At 35.4% G+C, this 18,811-nt stretch overlaps 5 protein-coding genes across 5 annotated transcripts; all 5 read right to left on the reverse strand.

Moving 5' to 3' along the window:
• Positions 1 to 3,235: 3,235 nt before the first annotated feature.
• Positions 3,236 to 3,568, reverse strand: LOC139882758 (uncharacterized). The gene has a single exon (XM_071867035.1). It carries the CDS (start codon positions 3,566 to 3,568, stop codon positions 3,236 to 3,238), a length of 333 nt encoding a protein of 110 aa, XP_071723136.1.
• Positions 3,569 to 4,574: 1,006 nt separating this feature from the next.
• Positions 4,575 to 6,719, reverse strand: LOC139882767 (uridine nucleosidase 1-like). The gene is given in 10 exon segments (XM_071867045.1): positions 4,575 to 4,683; positions 4,831 to 4,966; positions 5,075 to 5,182; positions 5,257 to 5,353; positions 5,562 to 5,629; positions 5,632 to 5,665; positions 5,746 to 5,928; positions 6,247 to 6,306; positions 6,413 to 6,528; positions 6,677 to 6,719. Coding segments are annotated over 9 exon segments (903 nt in total). The 5' UTR covers positions 6,521 to 6,528; positions 6,677 to 6,719.
• A 1,745-nt stretch (positions 6,720 to 8,464) lies between these two features.
• On the reverse strand, positions 8,465 to 11,383 carry LOC139882759 (transcription initiation factor TFIID subunit 12). Its single transcript, XM_071867036.1, is given in 9 exon segments — positions 8,465 to 8,522; positions 8,755 to 8,936; positions 9,092 to 9,127; positions 9,224 to 9,288; positions 9,378 to 9,456; positions 9,609 to 9,683; positions 9,780 to 10,358; positions 10,502 to 10,666; positions 10,790 to 11,383. Coding segments are annotated over 9 exon segments (1,833 nt in total).
• A 1,028-nt stretch (positions 11,384 to 12,411) lies between these two features.
• On the reverse strand, positions 12,412 to 14,777 carry LOC139882760 (uncharacterized). The gene is made up of 8 exons (XM_071867038.1): positions 14,639 to 14,777; positions 14,461 to 14,568; positions 14,261 to 14,317; positions 13,940 to 14,134; positions 13,708 to 13,784; positions 12,831 to 12,903; positions 12,615 to 12,701; positions 12,412 to 12,542 (listed from the first exon to the last, which is right to left on the reverse strand). Exons 1-8 carry the CDS (start codon positions 14,775 to 14,777, stop codon positions 12,412 to 12,414), a joined length of 867 nt encoding a protein of 288 aa, XP_071723139.1.
• A 300-nt stretch (positions 14,778 to 15,077) lies between these two features.
• Positions 15,078 to 18,008, reverse strand: LOC139882761 (uncharacterized). The gene is made up of 11 exons (XM_071867039.1): positions 17,873 to 18,008; positions 17,654 to 17,748; positions 17,387 to 17,444; positions 17,071 to 17,262; positions 16,733 to 16,809; positions 16,540 to 16,622; positions 16,372 to 16,423; positions 16,188 to 16,256; positions 16,006 to 16,092; positions 15,841 to 15,924; positions 15,078 to 15,248 (listed from the first exon to the last, which is right to left on the reverse strand). The coding sequence occupies exons 1-11, from the start codon at positions 18,006 to 18,008 to the stop codon at positions 15,078 to 15,080; spliced, it is 1,104 nt and encodes a 367-aa protein (XP_071723140.1).
• Positions 18,009 to 18,811: the final 803 nt, after the last annotated feature.

The raw sequence follows: 18,811 nt of genomic DNA on the forward strand, positions 1-18,811 counted from the left end.
CTTCAGAAAATCTAAAGGAAGGAAAAGGAAAGGCTGATCACTAACTAAAATGGTAAAGAGAAAATCAGCATAATCAGAAACATTATACAGATTAATACGTCCATATTGTATAACACGTAAGTACTAATTACATGTATCAGAATTTGATAAGTATAATATTCGATATTTATATAAAATAAAATATCATTTTTTGACATATTTCTTTAAAGATTCATAATTCTCATAAGATGCAGTAATATAATTAAATCTTTCGTGAGTCTAAAATATTAGACGTGCCAAAGTTTTTACTCGTATGTACAAGTGTTCATGTGGTATACAATACAATATGCACACAAGAATTTTATCTCATAATATTATTTTCTAGCTTTACTTACGATTAAATTAAATTGAATAAGTAACACAAACTACATACGTACCGACGTAATCAGTCAAGATACGACCGTCGGAAGCACGGCCGGCGGGTTTTCCGGGGAAGGTGATACCATAAGGAACTGTCCATGAATTTCCGAAAATTTGGTTCCCTGTATCTGCATAAGAGTCTCCAAACACAAACAACGTCTTTGTCGTTTTATTATTATTTTTATTATATTCTGATGATCCAGCTTGCACTACAAAAAACAAACATGAATTTGAGTTAGATGTATTTATGTATAATTATCAACAAATCATAAAATAAATAAGAAATTTGATTTAGCTAGCATGAACATGAAACCTGAGAGAAGAGAATAATTTATTAGGAAGAAGAAAGATAACAGTGTATTAGTGACGGCGACCATGATTCTTTCTGGAGAAGAAGAGAACTATACAGCAAATATATATATATATATATATATTGAAATAATATATATTATAAATGTATTGAAATATATTGACTGGAGACTGAATATATTGAATTAATTTTTCGAAGGTCAGAGGATATATATATATATATATATATAGTGAATTGAATGAAGGACGACTTTTGTGAATTATGATTGCAAGCATGCTGAAACTCCACTTCTATTTAGAGATGATGCTGTAATGTGGAATGACAAATCCGACCTCACAGTTTTGTTTTTTTTAAATAAGTCCTTGTTTTATTTTAATTTAAATGAGCGCGCGATTGGTATTTTAGAAGTAAATCCATTCATTAATAGAAAGAGATCGTAACATGAGACTGTGAAATATATTTTTCTTCTTTTGTTTCAAAAAATTAACGAAATGCGGTTCAAAAAAAATTTAACGAAATAGTATAAATAAATATACATAATTATCCTTTCAAAAAAATAAAAAAAATAGTCATAATTAAAGGTGAATTTATAGTATATTTTTTTTATTGTGCTTAAGGCCATATGAGGAAATAATTTGGTATATTCTGGCTTACCATAAAATAACATATATTAATATCTTCACACGATAAAATTGAGGCTTGTTGTTGTTGTGATATATACCCATAATAATATATCTAATTTGTTGTCCATTTCTATCAATTAATAAGATGTGAAGATTTAATTCCACGACACAACATGTGATTCATAAAAAGTAACATAACATGTGAGGAATGGAGTAATTAAATTAGATGTATTAATTTATCGAAGGGGAAGAAACAATTGTATTGATTGACCTCATCACTTCTTTACTTAACAAACGTAGTGAAATTTGTCATATACTAAAGTCCAAGGACTAATTTGAGAAAAGAAACAAAAAGAGCGTGAATTTCAATTTCATAGGGAAGTGTATATAGATAAGATCACCCGCGGGTGAGAAAAATGAAAAAGTCGGCAATGGCATGCTCTGGAAGTAGGCTGAAGTCTGAAGCGAGTGTTTGTAATTTATAGGTGACGTGTCAATAATTGATTGGACCACAACCTTCGAGTTCGAGTCAATTAACAATACATTCCAACATGCTCAAACTGACGATTTCTAACAACGAGTCAGAACTGAAAAGGTTTCGTCTTTGACGTGGTTTTTTTTTCTTTTTATGATTTTTGACGTGGGCTTGGTCGCTTGGATCAGCAAATCGTTAATCTATTGGCCATTGGGGCTGCTATATAAGAGGAGGCGTGCTTCATGTACATTCAGATCGTGTGCATCCGAGTACATTCCTCCCTTTTTCTTTTTCTTTTGACAATTTTTGCCTCTCTTTATTCAACTGAAGTTTGTTGATTTATGGTATAAAGATAAATGACATGTAAAATGTATACGAATGTACACGATTTAGATGTACATGAAGATTCAATGACATAAGAGATCTCTCTAAAGGTATAGTTTTTTTAATTTCTTATTTTTATCATATATCAATAAAAAGTAAAAATTAAAAAAAACTAATCTACTACTTTAGTACAATATATGTTATAATTTAGTAATATGAATCATGTCAACAGAGACTTAAACTAAAATACAATTGAGATATGGAAATTGAGATGGAAGATGTACTCTTTTCGTATTTAAATAGATGACGTTTTTATTTTTTAGATTTATTGAAAACTTAATATATTTAGTCATTATTATTGTCTAGATACATCAAAGTTATAATGAACTTAAATAGTAAAAATATCAATTATTTATATACAAAAATAGTAATATTTTAAGATCAGAATGTGATTAATAATTATAATAATATTAAAAATTATATTGTAGTTAAGTGGTAGGTGATCGAAATGTGATTATTATATTATAGTGATAAATTGATAGTTAATGATAAAAATATAATTTATTTCATTAAAGTTAAATAATACTATGAGTTAGGTATATTTTGATTCAAAATAAGTTAAACTGAATCAGATTGAAATGAGACAAGACGAGTGAAAAAATAAATAGAATTCAATTTATTTATTTTTACTTTAATAGTACTAGTACTATTAATTAAGCATCTTTTTATGCCAACTAGGCATAAAAAATATTAGTATAGGAGAGTTATATTTAACATTCCATTTGTTTAATATATAAATAAAATGTTGACTAGTGTTAAAATCAATCTTCTCTCACACATGACGTGGAAAATGAGGTCAATGAAGAGTTGGTTGTTGATCGATTTCGATTCTTAACAAGTGCTTTACGTTCCCAACTTAAGCTAGACTACAACGTACAACAATTCTACATGACTTCGTCTAACAGAAAAATGGTTCTTTATGCAATGAATAAATGTATACAATATAAAGATTATCTGATCGTATGACCATTTTTACAAAATCGTATCACAAATATTTCAGATTGTGCCACGAAAGGGAAAAGAGAAATCACGCAAAACTCTTAATCATCTGGCTTTATAAGGAGTAATCTTGATAACCAAACCAGGAAAGACATCATCAGGATCATGAATGTGTGGATTCTCTTCAACAATGAAAGGATCTCCACATTTTTCACTTATTGTTTGCAACGTCTCTCCTTCTTTCACAACATATATCTCATCGCAAACTTTGTTCATCATTGCCTTTGTCGTCGTTGTCTGGATAATTCCTTCGCTGCCGAATTCGTTAGTGTTTTGGCTCGAATCGCAGCAGCTCAAAACCAGTAGTAGCGTCATGAACAAGGCACAGTACCATGAAATCTTCTCAGCCATTTCAGTGGATGCAGAAACACACGCCATTTCTAAATTTCTTGATTAATTATACAAAGGCTATACTAATATATAGTAGTATACAATTAAAAAGATTAGTATTTTTGAAGCTATATAATGTACTAATGTAGTGGGTGAGTGAGATTGAGAGTTCTCTTGGTGTGGTTGCAAAAAAACTACTCTAAAATATCGAGTCATAGTAGTTGTTTAACTGCTTTTTTTCTTATTTTTAGGTTAATTTGTAGTTAGAAAATGTTGGTTGCAGGGCTGAATATATGCAAATGTTATTTAATACTACCTTTAATTATATTGAAAAAACGACATGTTTAATGTTTTGGAGTAGATATATGGTGAATTAGGATTGGTTTAAGTGGATATTATTAATAAGCCACAGTTGAGAAGTAGCTTTAGGTAGGTAACCTCCATTTTTATTTCATTTTTTGTTTGTCAAAACGTCTAAAATTGGTTTAGGTTCTGCAATTTGACTTTACCAATTTGGAAATTGAAGTCAAATCTTTGAATGTTGCATTATTTATTGAAAGTACAACGGTACAAGAAAGAAAAGAGTTTAGAGGGATAATAATAGATTTATAAGCCCCCGTGTCATAAAAGACAGGTGTGAGAAATTGACCCCTCTAAACAAACACTCATCAAACGAACTGCGATGAATTTAATGAGTCCATGTAATAATAAGTCCAAAAATCAGACCTCGTCATAAAAACTCTTTTGGAGGTCCCTTAGTTGGTAGCACTTGGTTAGAAGGCCAGTATCAATTAGTATATAGTGAGATTACATGTAAATGAGAGAATTCAATTCATATTTCCATGGAATTTGTCTTTTATGGTACAGAGTAAAATAAATACATGTTCATCGTTGTCAAAGATAAGACGATGTGATATGTACCCAAAAAAAAAAAAAAGAGATAAGACGATGTGATCGCTCTACACGAAAAGATTCGAGTTTCTAGCAGTAGGAAGAGCATAAGGCATGGCTTTTAGGAAGAAGCCCAAAGTCATTGAAAAGAATTCAGTGGCTTTCATGGTTTCGATAAGCAGTTTCTAACATATTCAACGACTTTATCAACATCAACTGTCCATGCAACTGAAACAGGGGAATGATCTGACCACGGATTACTCGAATTCCATCTGCATCATATAACGTTATCACAATTAGAAACGAAAAAAATGAGGAGAGCGAGAAAGAGTGTCTTTGTTTAGTGTTTGGAGCATGGAGCCACAAACACATCCTAAAAGTGCGAAAGATAATAATAATGATAATAGTGCATTCAATACCTTTTTAGTCCTTGATCCATTAGTGTATGACCTGTGCAGATTCCCTGAGTCTCGACCCTCACAACACCCTTCTTATACGTGAATAATTCAGGCCGAACCAGGGCAGCGTAACTAACAGGATCATGAAGGAAAATGCCTGAAACCAAATTGTGCATATAGTTACACGAATATATCATACTCCCATGTGGACAACTTAACTAAGTATATTTTACTTTTTAATAATTCAAGATCCAAAAAATTATACCATAGACACCATCAGACGCCACATGCCAATCTCTGTAAAACTTGCACATGTCACATAGGATCTGAGCGTGCTTTCCTTTGGATTTCCGCAATTCAAGCAGGTGTTCATCTAAGAAAACAGGAGTTAATGATTATTTGACAAAAGACAACTATATGAAGGGGGAGAAAAGAAAGAATTTGTACCTGTTAGCTGAACCTGAGTTGTGATGTTGATGCCAACAACCACAATATTTGCCCCACACGTAAATACAATATCCGCTGCTTCTGGATCTCCATAAATCTAAAATTCGGACAAATGAAATGTTACTGATTACATTCAAAGTTGGTCAGTCAGCTGAAAAGCTCAGAGTTAGGCACAACTAGATAACACGACCACGGATTCAGAAAAATATGTTTACAGGCATTCACATTTGAAAAGTTCAGAGTTAAGGTGCAACTAGACAACACAACAATCAACTCAGAAAAATATGTTGAAATCCAACACTCACATTTGCTTCAGAGGCAGGATTCACATTCCCGAGTGCAAAGAAAGAACCACCAAGTACGACTATCTTTTAACCTTGCTTGCGAAGGAAGAGTCTCTCTTGATTGCCTGATTATAACTCAAAAAAATTAGGAAATTGGTATCTACTACTATATAAATAAGAGAACTGCAAATAAGAAATAGCTTACCAAAGCCAGATTCGTTAGTGGTCCAAGAGCGAGTATAGATACTGCGCCAGGGTATTGAGAGACCTTATCAACTAAAAATTCAGAAGCGCTCTTATCTGATTTCTTGGCTTTTGGGTCAGGTAGGTTAACTTCCCCCAACCCATTAGAACCATGAACAAAGTCAGCAACACGGGGCCTTCCTCCCTTTAAGAAGAATAATGGTGGATGTAAGAATTTGCACAAGTTCTCTCATTGAAGTAAGCAGCTAAAACTTAATTTTCAAATGAAATATATGCACAGATATTTTTCCGAAAGGCACAATATGCAGCAGAAACAAGAAGCAACTAACAAACATATGGCCATATCCTCACAGCAAACATTCCAACCTTAGCTACTAGTATAACAAATTTGAACTTTCATACGACATTGTCTAAGACATGGTAGTCATAAGAAACCATTTAGATCGGAAATGATACAAGTAGGGAGTTGATGAAATTCAATTTCAAGTTGGTTGGTGATTACCTTAAGAGGCTCAGGGCTTCCCTCAGCGACAGGAATATCTGGACGTCCCGCAATCTCACACTGTGCTTTTGCAAACCGAAAAGTAAAGGAAATCGATCATGATGGAGCTCAATCATCATCAATAACTAGAATGCATCACGGTAAAAAAAATACAACACACAAGTACCAGAATTAAGGCGTTGCGTGTGGCATCTTCAGTGGCCACGTTCCCAAAAATAGTTGTAAGGCCTAAGATCTCCAATTCAGGATTTTCCAATGCCATGAATATAGCCATACTATCATCTAATGATCAATAACAAACCATTGTCCAGGAAAAAAAGAACAAGTCAAACTACACCATTGACCTCCCAATAAATATTTTTTTAACAAATTGAAACAGAGAAATCTAATTCAATCATACTAAATTAACACATATAAAAGAGCAATTTACCAATTCCAGGGTCAGTATCGATAATGAGCTTTTGAGGCTTAGCCAAAACGCCGTCGCATTGACCATTCGCAACCGTATCGTGGTGGGGAATCTCGATCACACCGTCCATCTCTTTCACCACACACGACAAACCTAACAATCAATCTCTCCTCTACAGAATTTTCAGAAGAGAGAGAGAGAAATAAAGGAGAGAGATTGATTGTTTATGGGTGAACTATTATTATTATAATTATTATATATAGTCGCACATGTATTAAACTTAGGCCTAATTCTAGAATTAATACAATGGATGAGATTAGTCTTCTTGGTTTATATATATGAATATGTCTACAATTTGAATTCGTCGGTATTTTAGTTGTTTTTTGGATTTTCAGTAGATGGAGGAACAAAAGTTTTCTGTTTTTGAGCCAATCGACAAATGACACGTGGTATATTCGACGTAGGATATCCGACTGTCAATGTCATTGGATACTACAATCCTAGACGTGGATGGGGATATCCATCTTTCTTGAATTTGGATATTTTATAATAGAAATGTTAGGAAAAAAAACCAAGAAAAAATAGCAAAAATAATACATGCGGTAGAAATAATACATCAATTTTATTTACTGATTTTATTTTTATTTTATTTCAAATTTATCCATCAAAATTCCTTCATATCGCCCCCGATTCTTCAAATTTCGACACCGAAATTACAGCCATTTCACAAATTGTCTATCACGATCACCTCAAATCACCATGATATTGTTTAAAGTAAATAAAATTTTGTTTCTTCAAAAAGAAAATAAAAAACCTTTGGGATGAGAAATTGACGATTGAGTTCAACGCTTGCGGAAGACTTATATTGTTTAGAGCTTTTTATTTTTTTGAATCTTGTAAAATTTTGTTTGGTTTATGATTCTTTAATGTAAGCAATTTAAAGCTTTGATAAGCATCATGTAATTTTTGATATTTTGAATAAAAAATTAATTTTTACTTTCATTTGAGAAATATCGATTAAAATGATTGAAGGCATCAATTTATTAGCGTTTCCACTGATCAATCAAATTCTGGATTTCATGATGAATGTTCATCACAGAGGAGAGAGTATAAGGAAAAAGATTAATTGATTAATAACTATGTCAATTATCACGTAAAAAAAGGTTGAGCAAGGACATAATTGGAACAAAATAAAATTAAAACAGCGAGTAAAAATTATCTCATTCTTCTACCACGTGTAGACTTCTGATTGTTGATTTTTATTCCTACTCTCCAGCATTTCTTATCTTATAATCGTAAATCGCTATAAAAAGGGGATAATGTTTTTTTTACCAATTTTTTTCCCCTCTTATACTACTAACTGAAAGATTGACGTTATTCTACGTGTAATACACGCTCCGTCAGTTTTGCATCGGTGGCGGCTCTCGGCGTAGACAATAACTTTGAGAGACATTATGCAAAAAATAACAACAAAAAATCAAATTGGTGACTTTCAAAAAAAATAAGAAAAAAAATCAAATTGGTGCAATTTTTTTTTAAAAGAAAAAAATGCAAAATATTTATGAGGGAAAAAAAATTAAAAAAAATAGCAAAAGGGTTTGCATATTCAATTCAGAATTACGATTTGCCATTTGGTGAAGATGAGCACATCACACAATTTCACATGTCAAAGTGCCTGATAAAAGGACAGATCAGGACCAACAAAATATCATCCATATAATTTATGCATGTGCAAGAACATGTTATTAAAAAATAAATAAAAATACTCCATATCTGATTAATTTTAATCGAATTTAATTTTTCCATCTATCAAGAAACATCGACCCTGTTACTTGGGATTAAAGCAAGTCCAGAAGTGTCGAACCATCTGAAAATGGCAAAGCCGAAAAAGTTCAAAAAAATCCAACATCTTTACAGAACGAGAATCCACTGTTTAAAAGATACCTAGCAGTTTCTTCAACCTTCATTGTTAGAAGAACTATGCCTACTTTCGGTAGACAGAAGCACATATTAGAGCCTAATGCTTGGTAAACTGTTTCTATGAAAACAAAGAGGCTCTTGTGAAAGCATAAGTTTTGCACATGTAAGATGTTAGATACCTTTGTGTTATCAAAATGGCTCCAAAATCTAGGATCGAAAAAATGTTTTCTTGAATCTTCACGAATTATTTCAAATTTGGAGACCCCAGGATGTTGCCAATCGATTTTCCAGTGTTACCCTTGATGGTCCCAGCAAAGTTCCTGGAACTGAGTGCTTCAGTTGCTACGACAGACTTCCTTATCTGCACATTTTCTTTGCGGTGAAATGAGAATCACAAGAAGTGGCAAGATTGCCTAATGAATCACATGTAACAAACACTTTTTTCTTTGTGATTTCATGAAGCCAAAATAACAGCATGCTTTTCTACAAGAATGAAAAATGTAGTCCAGAACTTACTGCAGCAAGCCGATCTTTGTGGATATCAGTAGTGAGCTGCAATCACAATAGAGATAAAGAGTCAAGTAATAGAAAGGCTATAGAGTATTTATCCAGTACCCAAAACCACCATCACAACCCACAAAACCTTACCGGTTTTCTATAAGTCTTTATCTCATCACCGCCAAATCCTGGAAGAGTTATGTTCCAATTTCTTTCTGAACCAAATTACATCCGGAAAAAGTTTAAGCAATCCATAATTAAAAAATTGAAAAGGAATATCAGATGAGTTTATTGCACAGCTAACCAAGATGTAATAGTATGTCTTTTGCTTCTAATGTATCCGATTTCCGATGCTTGGCCAATGAGCAACCGAATGTAGTAATCTAGCCAAGATGAGACAAGATGAGAAGTTGAGAACATCAGAAAAACACAAAACAGCAGTAATTTGGCTCCAGCAATTTATCCTCAGAGAAAAAAGGATAAAAGTATTCGGATATAATAACTCTAAACTGGAAATGAAAGGCTAAATACTCACAGAATCCACAAAATCTTCTGCAATATCGACAAGAATGTCTTCAACTTCAGGATCCAACTTCTCTAATGGATCAATCTGTCCAACAAGCACGATAGTTCAATCATAAGTAAAGGTGTATAGTGTCTACAATATGCAACAGTTAAAAAAAAAAGGAAAATGCTCAAAACTGACCTGGTTAACAAGCTCATGGATGCTTCTTTTGCTAAGAATCCGATTACTGGGTTCCTCAATCTCAGGACTAGGCATTCTAATATGTGGTGGACTTGGTTGGGTAAGGCCATGTTGTACTACTGGAGGAGTAGAAGGCTTCTGATTTCCCAAAACTTGACCTCTCTGCATCTGTAGCTGATTGGTTATGGATCTTGCAGGAGTAGCTTGTTGCCCAAACTGTTCTTGTGGCTGACTTGATGGTGATAGCGATGGTGTCTGTGCCAAAGAAATCTGGTGTTGCTGTAGAGTAGCAGGTGCAGTCTGCTGCTGCTGCTGCTGAGGAATATGAGATCTTTGGGGCATGGATGGTGTCGGTGCTCGGAATGAGGGAGGTGGCAAAGGCGGCTTCCCTTGCGTCCCAGAGGGTAACCAAGGTTGATTCACAGATGTTCCGGACTGCATACTTTGTGATGTACTAGTGGAACCTCCTGGAGAAACAGAAGAACTCATCGCTGGTCTCAACGTGGCGGGAGCCTGAAAATTCTGCAAGAAAACGAGAACAGTGGGAAAATAGGCAACAACACGTACATAAAATAAAACCTGCATATTACTTTAAGTTTCAGACAGATACATAACAGCTTGCACTATGGGTATCATTCGAAACGATAGCAAACAAAGATGCACATCATCAAAGATGATTAAAAAAAGAGTCTCAGGAGATATAAATGCAATCAAATACTGACCTGGGTAGTAATGGGCTGGCTGCTTGATGGAGATGGTGGTCTAAGAGAAGTTGGCGATGATTGTGTCGGTCTCTGCTGATGGTGTATGGCGATGGCACCTGGCCGAATTTGTGAATTTTGCGCCATTGATCCCGTCATCCCTATTGCTGGCATTCCTGGTCTAATCTAAATAATTCAAACACCAAATAAAAATGACAAAGAGTTAAAACTATACAAACCAGATATCTGTACAACTACTTTACTAAGCATAAAAAGGACCAAAACACCATTCCACTGAAAACAACGAACCTGTGGCTGTGAATTTGTAGAATTAGAGACGGAGTCCGACACATTGACGCCACTACGCCCCAAGCTACCGAACTGCTGTCCGAAAGCGCCAGAAAATGACATAGTCTGTGAAGGAGACGGGCTTGGATGCGACGCGGGTACACCAATGGCCATGCCACCACGAGGCAGCGAAGGAGCGGAAACCGAAGGAGTGGGCGAAGTGGGTCCAGGCGAGGGGTTAGAAAATTGGCTGAAGTGAGAGTGAGAGCTCGGTGGCCAGTTTCTGGGAAATGTTGGGGTCGGGTTTGGTATTGGCGATCGGAGGCTAGATTGAGGTTGTTGATATTGCTGAGATTGCAGTGGCGGAGGTATAGAGGGTTTTGGAATTGGCTGCGTGGCGGTGGGAGCGGTGGTGGCCGGGTTAGGGTTAGGATTTGGGGAGGAGGGCAAAGGTGTAGTGGTTGAAATGGTGGAGACGGGTATAGGTTGAGACGCTGGTTCGATTTGTTTGGGAGAGGCGGCGCTAGTGGTGGCGGTGGTGGAAGTGGCGGTGGAGGGGTCTGGGGTAGTGGCGGTGGCGGTGGTAGGAATTGGTGGCTGTGATGGCGGTTCCATGTTTGTTTTCGGGTGAATGGAAGGAAGGAGGGAAAATTAGATTGGGATTTTGTACAATAAGCTTCTTATGTGCTTGCCTTTTATAGTAGGCAACTGGGCTTGAAAAGAAATTGGGAATCCGAATTGGGAAAATAAAACGACTAAGAATCCGAAAACTCCAATCATGGTATTTGATTTAGGGCAAGAAATGTATTTGAATAAGTCACAGGTTTGGATTGGTAACTCGAATTGGGAAAATAAAACGACTTACGAGGTAATTTCAATAATGTCTATATTTATATTCAAGAATTCGAAGTTGTCCTTTCTAATAAATATTTTCGGCTTGTTGATAATGATGATACATTAAGACATGTTGTTCGAGTAAGTTTTGGATTCATGGCCCGAGATAGTAGTGGTGTTGTTGTGAATGCTGAGTCGGCCTATCTAGGTGCTGTGGAAAATTCACTTCATGCGGTGTGTATTGCGGCTCGGCGTGCTATTGCTTGGGCGCGAAGTATGCAGGTTCCATTGCTTGCTTTAGAAGGTGTCTGCCAGGTTCTTATCCGTGAGCTGCGTCCGAATGGTGCTAGCTTGACAATTCCAGGGCTGTTGGTTGATCGGATCAAGTCTCTTGGTTAATTTTTTTGATTCATATCTATTTTCATTTGTAAAATGAGGACTGAGGAGGGAGTAAAGTAGTCGATTCTTTGGCTAAACTGAACTCTACTTCCTTGGCTGCTTTTATTTGTTTTTCATTACATAAGCTATCGGATAGTGTAGCTAAACTTATCCGATTAGACGTTGGTAATAAATGATTTAAGGTTTTTGTCAGACTTTCAAAAAAAGACGAGTACTTTATAAATTTCTTAGAATAACGAGGATGAATCTGGTAGGATGTACAATTATTCATCATAAAATGAATGCTTCTAGGAATGGAGTTGTCCACTCGAATCTGTTTGCTTGGTAAAAGCCATATATTTGAAAACATAATGCTTCTAGAAACGCAGTTACATTCAATTTTTCCTTTGTTATCATAAAGTAGACGAGTCTCAAGTAGATTGTTCTTCATCTGTGTCAGGAAGAAGTTGATATTCTGTATTATTTTGATTTCCATCCTCGATGGCCAGTACAGTTACAGGATCCTTTCCGGTCGTCGTATAAATGGCAAGTCCAATGACCACTACAGCAAAAGCAATGTAGATTTAGCTTGTAAGTACTTGAACAACAACATTACATTTCTCAAAAATAATACCTGTTGCTTGTACAAAAAGATTCGAAAAACGATTGCCCACATATCCGACGTCAGCATTGAGAGGTTGAACATTGCAGCTCCACTTAACTATTTCAATTAGAAATACAATTTTATCTATCAGCACAAACAATAAGCAATTCTTCTTTGTTTGTTCATCCAAAACGCAAAACAACATGTGTATTTTGATACGAAGTAGTTTATTTGAATAGTTCTAACTGACTTTGAGAACAAAAGGCGTCAGAGTATAAAACATAAAGCTTGCCACAGTAAAGCCAACAAAAGCTAATATCTGGAAACCAAAAACGACTAGGATAAGTTCAAAATTACAATGACAGCAAAAACTAATATTTACTCCGTCTCCAAATACATGCCTGACGCACAACGTTACGGCAACCGTCTCCCAAGATACAACGGAACGGAACATCGTTAAACTCTCTCTTAGACTTGACACGATAAGAAAGGAAGAGAAAACCATTTTCCAATTGGTTCAGGAGCTCACAGAAAACTTTTTAAACTTCTGACAAATGTATATACATATATATATATATCCAACTGTTGACAAATGTATATATATATATATATATCCAACTGTTGTAGCTAACAGCGTCAATCGAACCAAATCAATTGAATCGAACCAAATCAATTGAACCGGACCAAAATCGAAAAATAATTTTGTCCAAGACCCAGGCCCAAACTAAGGCCCAACCACTAGAGTGACAAGTCAAGTTACACTCGTCTAACACATTACACTATATAAATAGCTTGTGTTTTTATTGCATGACCAATGTGGGTTTGTGAATCTTCACATTCCACTTGGTTTCAACATAACAACTTTGGCTAGCTATTTCATATTCATCTCATCACCAAATAAGGCTTATGAATATACGAACTTCATCTCCTTGCGGAGAAGAACAAGTTCGGACCATCTCCCGAATTTTATACCTAGTGGATCCCTCCTCAATATTTGGTCAAAGTTGGATTGACCCAACTTTTCTACAACAGGAAGCACACCGGGAATGTGAGATAATTATTAAAGTATATATATAGGTATATATATATATATATTGCACACGCTCACATGATCTGACCATACCTCACCAACATTGCTAAGGGCAAAGAACACTGTCCCAACTATGACAAGTACATCTCTGAGCACAGGTTTCTTACCACCTCTGTGACAATGCATACAAATGGCGAAATAATCAAAATTATCTCCAAGCCACAAAGGAGCGACATTAACCGGTTGTGTCAAGGCTCGCCCTCCAGAAGGAATGGTTACCTATCTATATTATCACTTATACTCAAAAATAAGAAAGAAAAGTCACCTCCTCCTCCACCCACTCCTGAATCAGAAACGAGTATTAATACAAGGCCACCAATAGAAACAACGGCACCAAAATTCTGCCAAAGAGAATACCGAGAACCGAGTAAGAAATAAGTGAGGATTATCCCCCATGGAATTGTCCAACAGTCGAGCAATGTCACACTTGTCAGTGACGAGAACTGGTGCGCTTTGTTAACTGCAACATAGTATGAAATGCTCCTTAATTAATTCCAATAATCATTATTGTAACTCTATATGAACAAAACCATGTTTTAAGATCAAAACAGAATATTGGAAACAAAAGGGATTCAATGATACTTGCCTAGAAAATTCCCTTCAACATCAACAATGTCTAGGAGCAGATACCAATACCAGGAACCTGCACATTAATTAATTAATTGCACGGAGTAATTAATCTACATTCACTAAACTTTTATTTCGTTCACTACGTATATAGGATTTCTGGTTTGTTTGGAGCTGTGCAATTCTAATGGAATGAGCACATTCGGTTTTGAGTGACACGCAAGGTAATTACCAGAAGCTTTTGACCCCTTAAAAGCATTACGGCACCAAAAACAATAGCTATGCACAAGTATGAGAAAGTTGTCTGAGTAATTGGAGCATCCACACCTATAAAGAAGTACACATAGTATTCAGTATTACGTGAGTAATAATAAGAAGTGTAGAGCAATGTTTTTACCAAGAGTAGCTATGAGAGAAGAGCTAAAACTGACGAGTGCGAGCACAAAAGATACAAGCTGACCCATAAACAACACGAAAAGAGTTTTCCAGGTAACTTGCCTTGTCCACCAGCTTCGAATGGCATCAACATAACTCATAGCTTTCGAAAACCAGAATTAACTTGAATCAATAGCTACATGCTTAATAATGTTTACATAGTTTGCTGTTAAAAACTACAAATGCACGAAATGGTTGTAGAATATAATATTGAAGATTTCGCAATTTCAGCTAGGTATTCCATTTATGTTTGTAATCTTTCTCAGAGAAGCAGCTACCCTTCTTTGTTTATGTTTACAAGGCAGCCATCTATACTTGTCGGTTGCAAAATTAAGCATTTAATCATTAAAGACAAATCATGAACAATGGTCCACATTAAATAAACAAAATGCATGACGGACTCACCAGTCACCACCAGCTCTTTCAATTTTATTTATCCTGTTTGGATGCATGTTTTGACCGTTAGGTACAGTACCGTATATGTTTTTCTTGCCTTCGCTAAATTCGATCTTCTCCTCCTCCTCCTTCTCCTCCTTCTCCTCCTCCTGCTCCTCCTTCTCCTTCTTCTTCTTCTTAAAATTTAATAGGATCTTCCGAGGCTAAATTGCTTCTTTAACACGAAATTGGACTCAAATTGGGAAAATGAAGATAGTGTAGTAAATTGATAATGTGATGGATGATACATTCAAAAAGAAAAAAAATAGGTCTTGTTGATCAAGTAAGTATATATTATACTATAAGAGAAGATATCGATTGTTCTGATGATTGTAAATTTTCTTTTGTACAGTGGAAATAAAATAATCTCGCTCATTCGTTAGCGAACCGAAAACGTAATGAGAAAGGATATTTACCCTCTTCTCTCAATAATGTAGCCTCCTTTGATATGGAATAAAATTATAAAATCATATTTACTAAAAAAGAAACAAATTACATTGTAAATTTCTGAGAATTCTATTAGCTAGGAATGGAGTTCTCCACTCGAATCTGTTTCTACTTGGTGAAAGCCATACTTTTGAAGACAGAATGCTTCTAGAAATGCAGTTACATTCAAATTATCGTTGGACATCATGAAGTGGACGAGTCTCGAGTAGATTGTTCATCATTAGTGTCAGGAAGAAGTTGATATTCTGTACTATTTTGATTTCCATCCTCGATGGCTAGTACAGTTACAGGATCCTTTCCCATCGTTGTATAAATGACAAGTCCAATGACCACTACAGCAAAAGCAATATAGTATAACCAGTCAACCTGCAAATTAATAATGTCAGCTAATTTAGGTTAGCTTGTAAGTATTTGAGCAACAACATTACATTTCTCAAAAATTAATACCTGTTGCTTGTACAGAAATATTCGAAAGACGACTGCCCACATATCCGACGTCAGCAATGAGAGATTGAACATTGCAGCTCCACCTAACTGTTTTAGAAAATCAACAAAACAATAAGCAATTTTTATTGGTTTGTTCGTCCAAGATAGAAAACAATTAGTTTAGATCAGTAATTCTAACTGACCTTGAGTACAAAAGGCGTCAGAGTATAAAACAGAAAGCTCGACACAGTATAGCCAACAAGAGCTAACACCTGGAAACCAAAAAACGACAACAGTAAGTTCAAAATCACAATAGGCTGGCTTCTTCTTCGCCTACCAGAAAGTGCATAGTTTCAGCTCATAGATAGGGGAAGAATGATTACGTACAATGTCTTTAGACCATGCAACTTCTTCCAGAGTCTTCAACTCTAATATGGATCTTTAAGAAAAAGGTTATGCAGTGAAATAATCAATGGTTAATTAGGATTACTAAGCTAAGCTAGACATTCTATCTTGTCTTGCAAGTTACAAAAGCAAAAGGATAATGAAAGATACAATTGAACTGCGCTGACTATGAATCCAAAAACTCCAATCATGGTTACCACTTCAACACGATCTTTCTTCTTACAACAAAATTCCTGCATGTTTAGGAAGGAAGCACACCATGAGAGGGATATAATTATGTTTTAAAAGAAGAGTATCAGGTACAGAAGATGCATATATCAGTATTGAAGATTTAAGCCTATACCTCACCAACATTGCTCATTGCAAAGAAAACTGTCCCAGCAATGACAAGTACATCGCCGATCACAGGTTTCGAACCACCTGATAATTAATGCATATATATGAGAATCAAATGTGCAGTGAAGATATATAATTACTCTCTCCATTCCAAGATGTTTGTCCAATTTGGAATTGAGGGAGCATTAAAAAGCATGCATGGATCGATACAAGTACAACAGCACGTTAACACAAGTCGTAAAATACAACAATAGAAAACCATAGAGTACTGTTAGTAAGTATAGATGCTTCCGAAAATGCAAAGAAAAAATCCAATAGCTGGAAAAGAAAAGAAGGAAAGGTTACCTCCTCCACCCACCCCTGCATCAGAAACGAGTACTAAAGCAAGGCCACCAATACAAACAACAGCACCAAAATACTGCCAAAGAGAATATCGAGAGCCGATGAATATATAAGTGAGGACTATGGCCCAAGGAATTGTCCAACAGTCGAGCAATGTCACACTTGTCAGTGACGAGAACTGGTATGCTTTGTTAACTGCAACATATTATATAATGCTCCTTAATTCCCAGATAATCATTATAAGTACTCCATATTAACAAAACCATGTTTTCATATCAAAAAGGAATATCTCAAATTAAATGGATTGAATAATACTCGCCTAGAAAATTCCCTTCAACGTCAACAAACCCCAGGAGCAGATACCAATACCAAGGAACCTGCACATTAATTAATTGCACACGGTAATTAATCTACATTTTCTAAATGTTTTATTGGTTTCTCAGAAGACCTTTGTCGGGAGAAGAGAATTAAAGAATCTGACTAATGTTCTATGTCTGGTGGAGACTACTATTTAGTTTGCTACATACTCCCTGCAATTCTAATGGAACGACCTCATTGGTATTGAAGTAACAAGCAAGGTAATTACCAGAAGCTTTTGACTCCTCAGAAGAAGTATGCCACCATAAACAATAGCTAAGCTCATGTATGTGAAAGTCATCTGAGTAATCGGAGCATCCACACCTACAACGAATTAAGCAGATCATAGAGATATCACATCACTAAATAACAAATAAACAAAAAACCACAATTAAATTAAATTAAAGTCAGCCAATTAAGCAGAAGAAGTGTAGAGCTATGCTTTTACCAAGAGTAGCAATCAGAGAAGAGCTAAAGCTGGCGAGTGCAAGCACTAAAGAAACAAGCTGACCCATAAACATCACGAACACAGTTTTCCAGGTAACATGCCTTGTCAACCAGCTTCGAATGCCATTAACGTTCATAGTTGCAATTAAGCTCTCGAAAACCAAACTTTGAGTTAGTAGCTGCTTAATTATGCTTACATTTGTTAAAAACTACAAGTGCCACAACCAAACTGTCAATATAATATTGAAGATTCCGCGATTTCAGCATGTTCCATGTTCGTGATCTTTCTCAGATGTCTAAATTAACTAAGCAACTACCCTTCTTTGTTTAAGTTTATAAGACAGCCATCTATACTTGTCGGTAGCAAAATTAAGCATCTAATCATAAGACAAATCATCAACCATGGTCAACATTAAATAAACAAAATGCATGACGGACTCACCAGTCACCACCAGCACTTTCAGTTTCTTTACCCTGTTTGGGTGCATAGTTTGACCGTTAGGTACAGTTCCGTACATGTTGATTCTTGAGCAGTTTGAGAAAATAGTAGTACTAGTATATATTATAGATATAGGTAATTCGCTTTCCTCATTTCGTTTTTCGTTTTATATTCGCTAACGAATCAACAATACGATTATCCCTACTTTTCATACGAATGAAATTACAAGCTTCAAAAAAATAAATACCAGTCCTAATAGTTTCAAGCTAAGCATGGCAAGGCAAAAATCTAGAATCCTCATCTTTATTGAGTTTGAAGTTTTGAGATCTGTAGTATATAATCTAGAATAATAAACCTTAGCTCCAAAGGGATGATATTTTGATTAATTAATTAATATCTTCTTAAGAAAGTGTAGTAAGTTGATGACACATGACGATTTATAAATTATTCATCATGTAAGGAATAGAGATTTCCACTCGAATCTGTCTGCTTGGTGAAAGC

The sequence above is a fragment of the Rutidosis leptorrhynchoides genome, unplaced genomic scaffold, assembly GCF_046630445.1.
Source record: "Rutidosis leptorrhynchoides isolate AG116_Rl617_1_P2 unplaced genomic scaffold, CSIRO_AGI_Rlap_v1 contig306, whole genome shotgun sequence".
In the NCBI taxonomy this organism is placed as follows: Eukaryota; Viridiplantae; Streptophyta; class Magnoliopsida; order Asterales; family Asteraceae; genus Rutidosis; species Rutidosis leptorrhynchoides.

Excerpts from the sequence above, each read along its gene's own strand:
- LOC139882761 (XM_071867039.1), bottom strand. The coding sequence starts at position 18,008 with ATGAACGTTAATGGCATTCGAAGCTGGTTGACAAGGCATGTTACCTGG. Across the intron at positions 16,257-16,371 it reads TTGCATGGTCTAAAGACATT|GTGTTAGCTCTTGTTGGCTA; the intron begins GTACGTAATCAT and ends TTTGGTTTCCAG. Across the intron at positions 15,249-15,840 it reads TGGGAAAGGATCCTGTAACT|AAGAAGAAGAAGGAGAAGGA; the intron begins GTACTAGCCATC and ends TTAAATTTTAAG.
- LOC139882760 (XM_071867038.1), bottom strand. The coding sequence starts at position 14,777 with ATGAGTTATGTTGATGCCATTCGAAGCTGGTGGACAAGGCAAGTTACC. Across the intron at positions 13,785-13,939 it reads AGGAGTGGGTGGAGGAGGAG|GTGGTAAGAAACCTGTGCTC; the intron begins GTGACTTTTCTT and ends ATTGTCACAGAG. Across the intron at positions 12,904-13,707 it reads CCCTTAGCAATGTTGGTGAG|ATATTAGCTTTTGTTGGCTT; the intron begins GTATGGTCAGAT and ends TTTGGTTTCCAG.
- LOC139882758 (XM_071867035.1), bottom strand. The coding sequence starts at position 3,568 with ATGGCGTGTGTTTCTGCATCCACTGAAATGGCTGAGAAGATTTCATGG.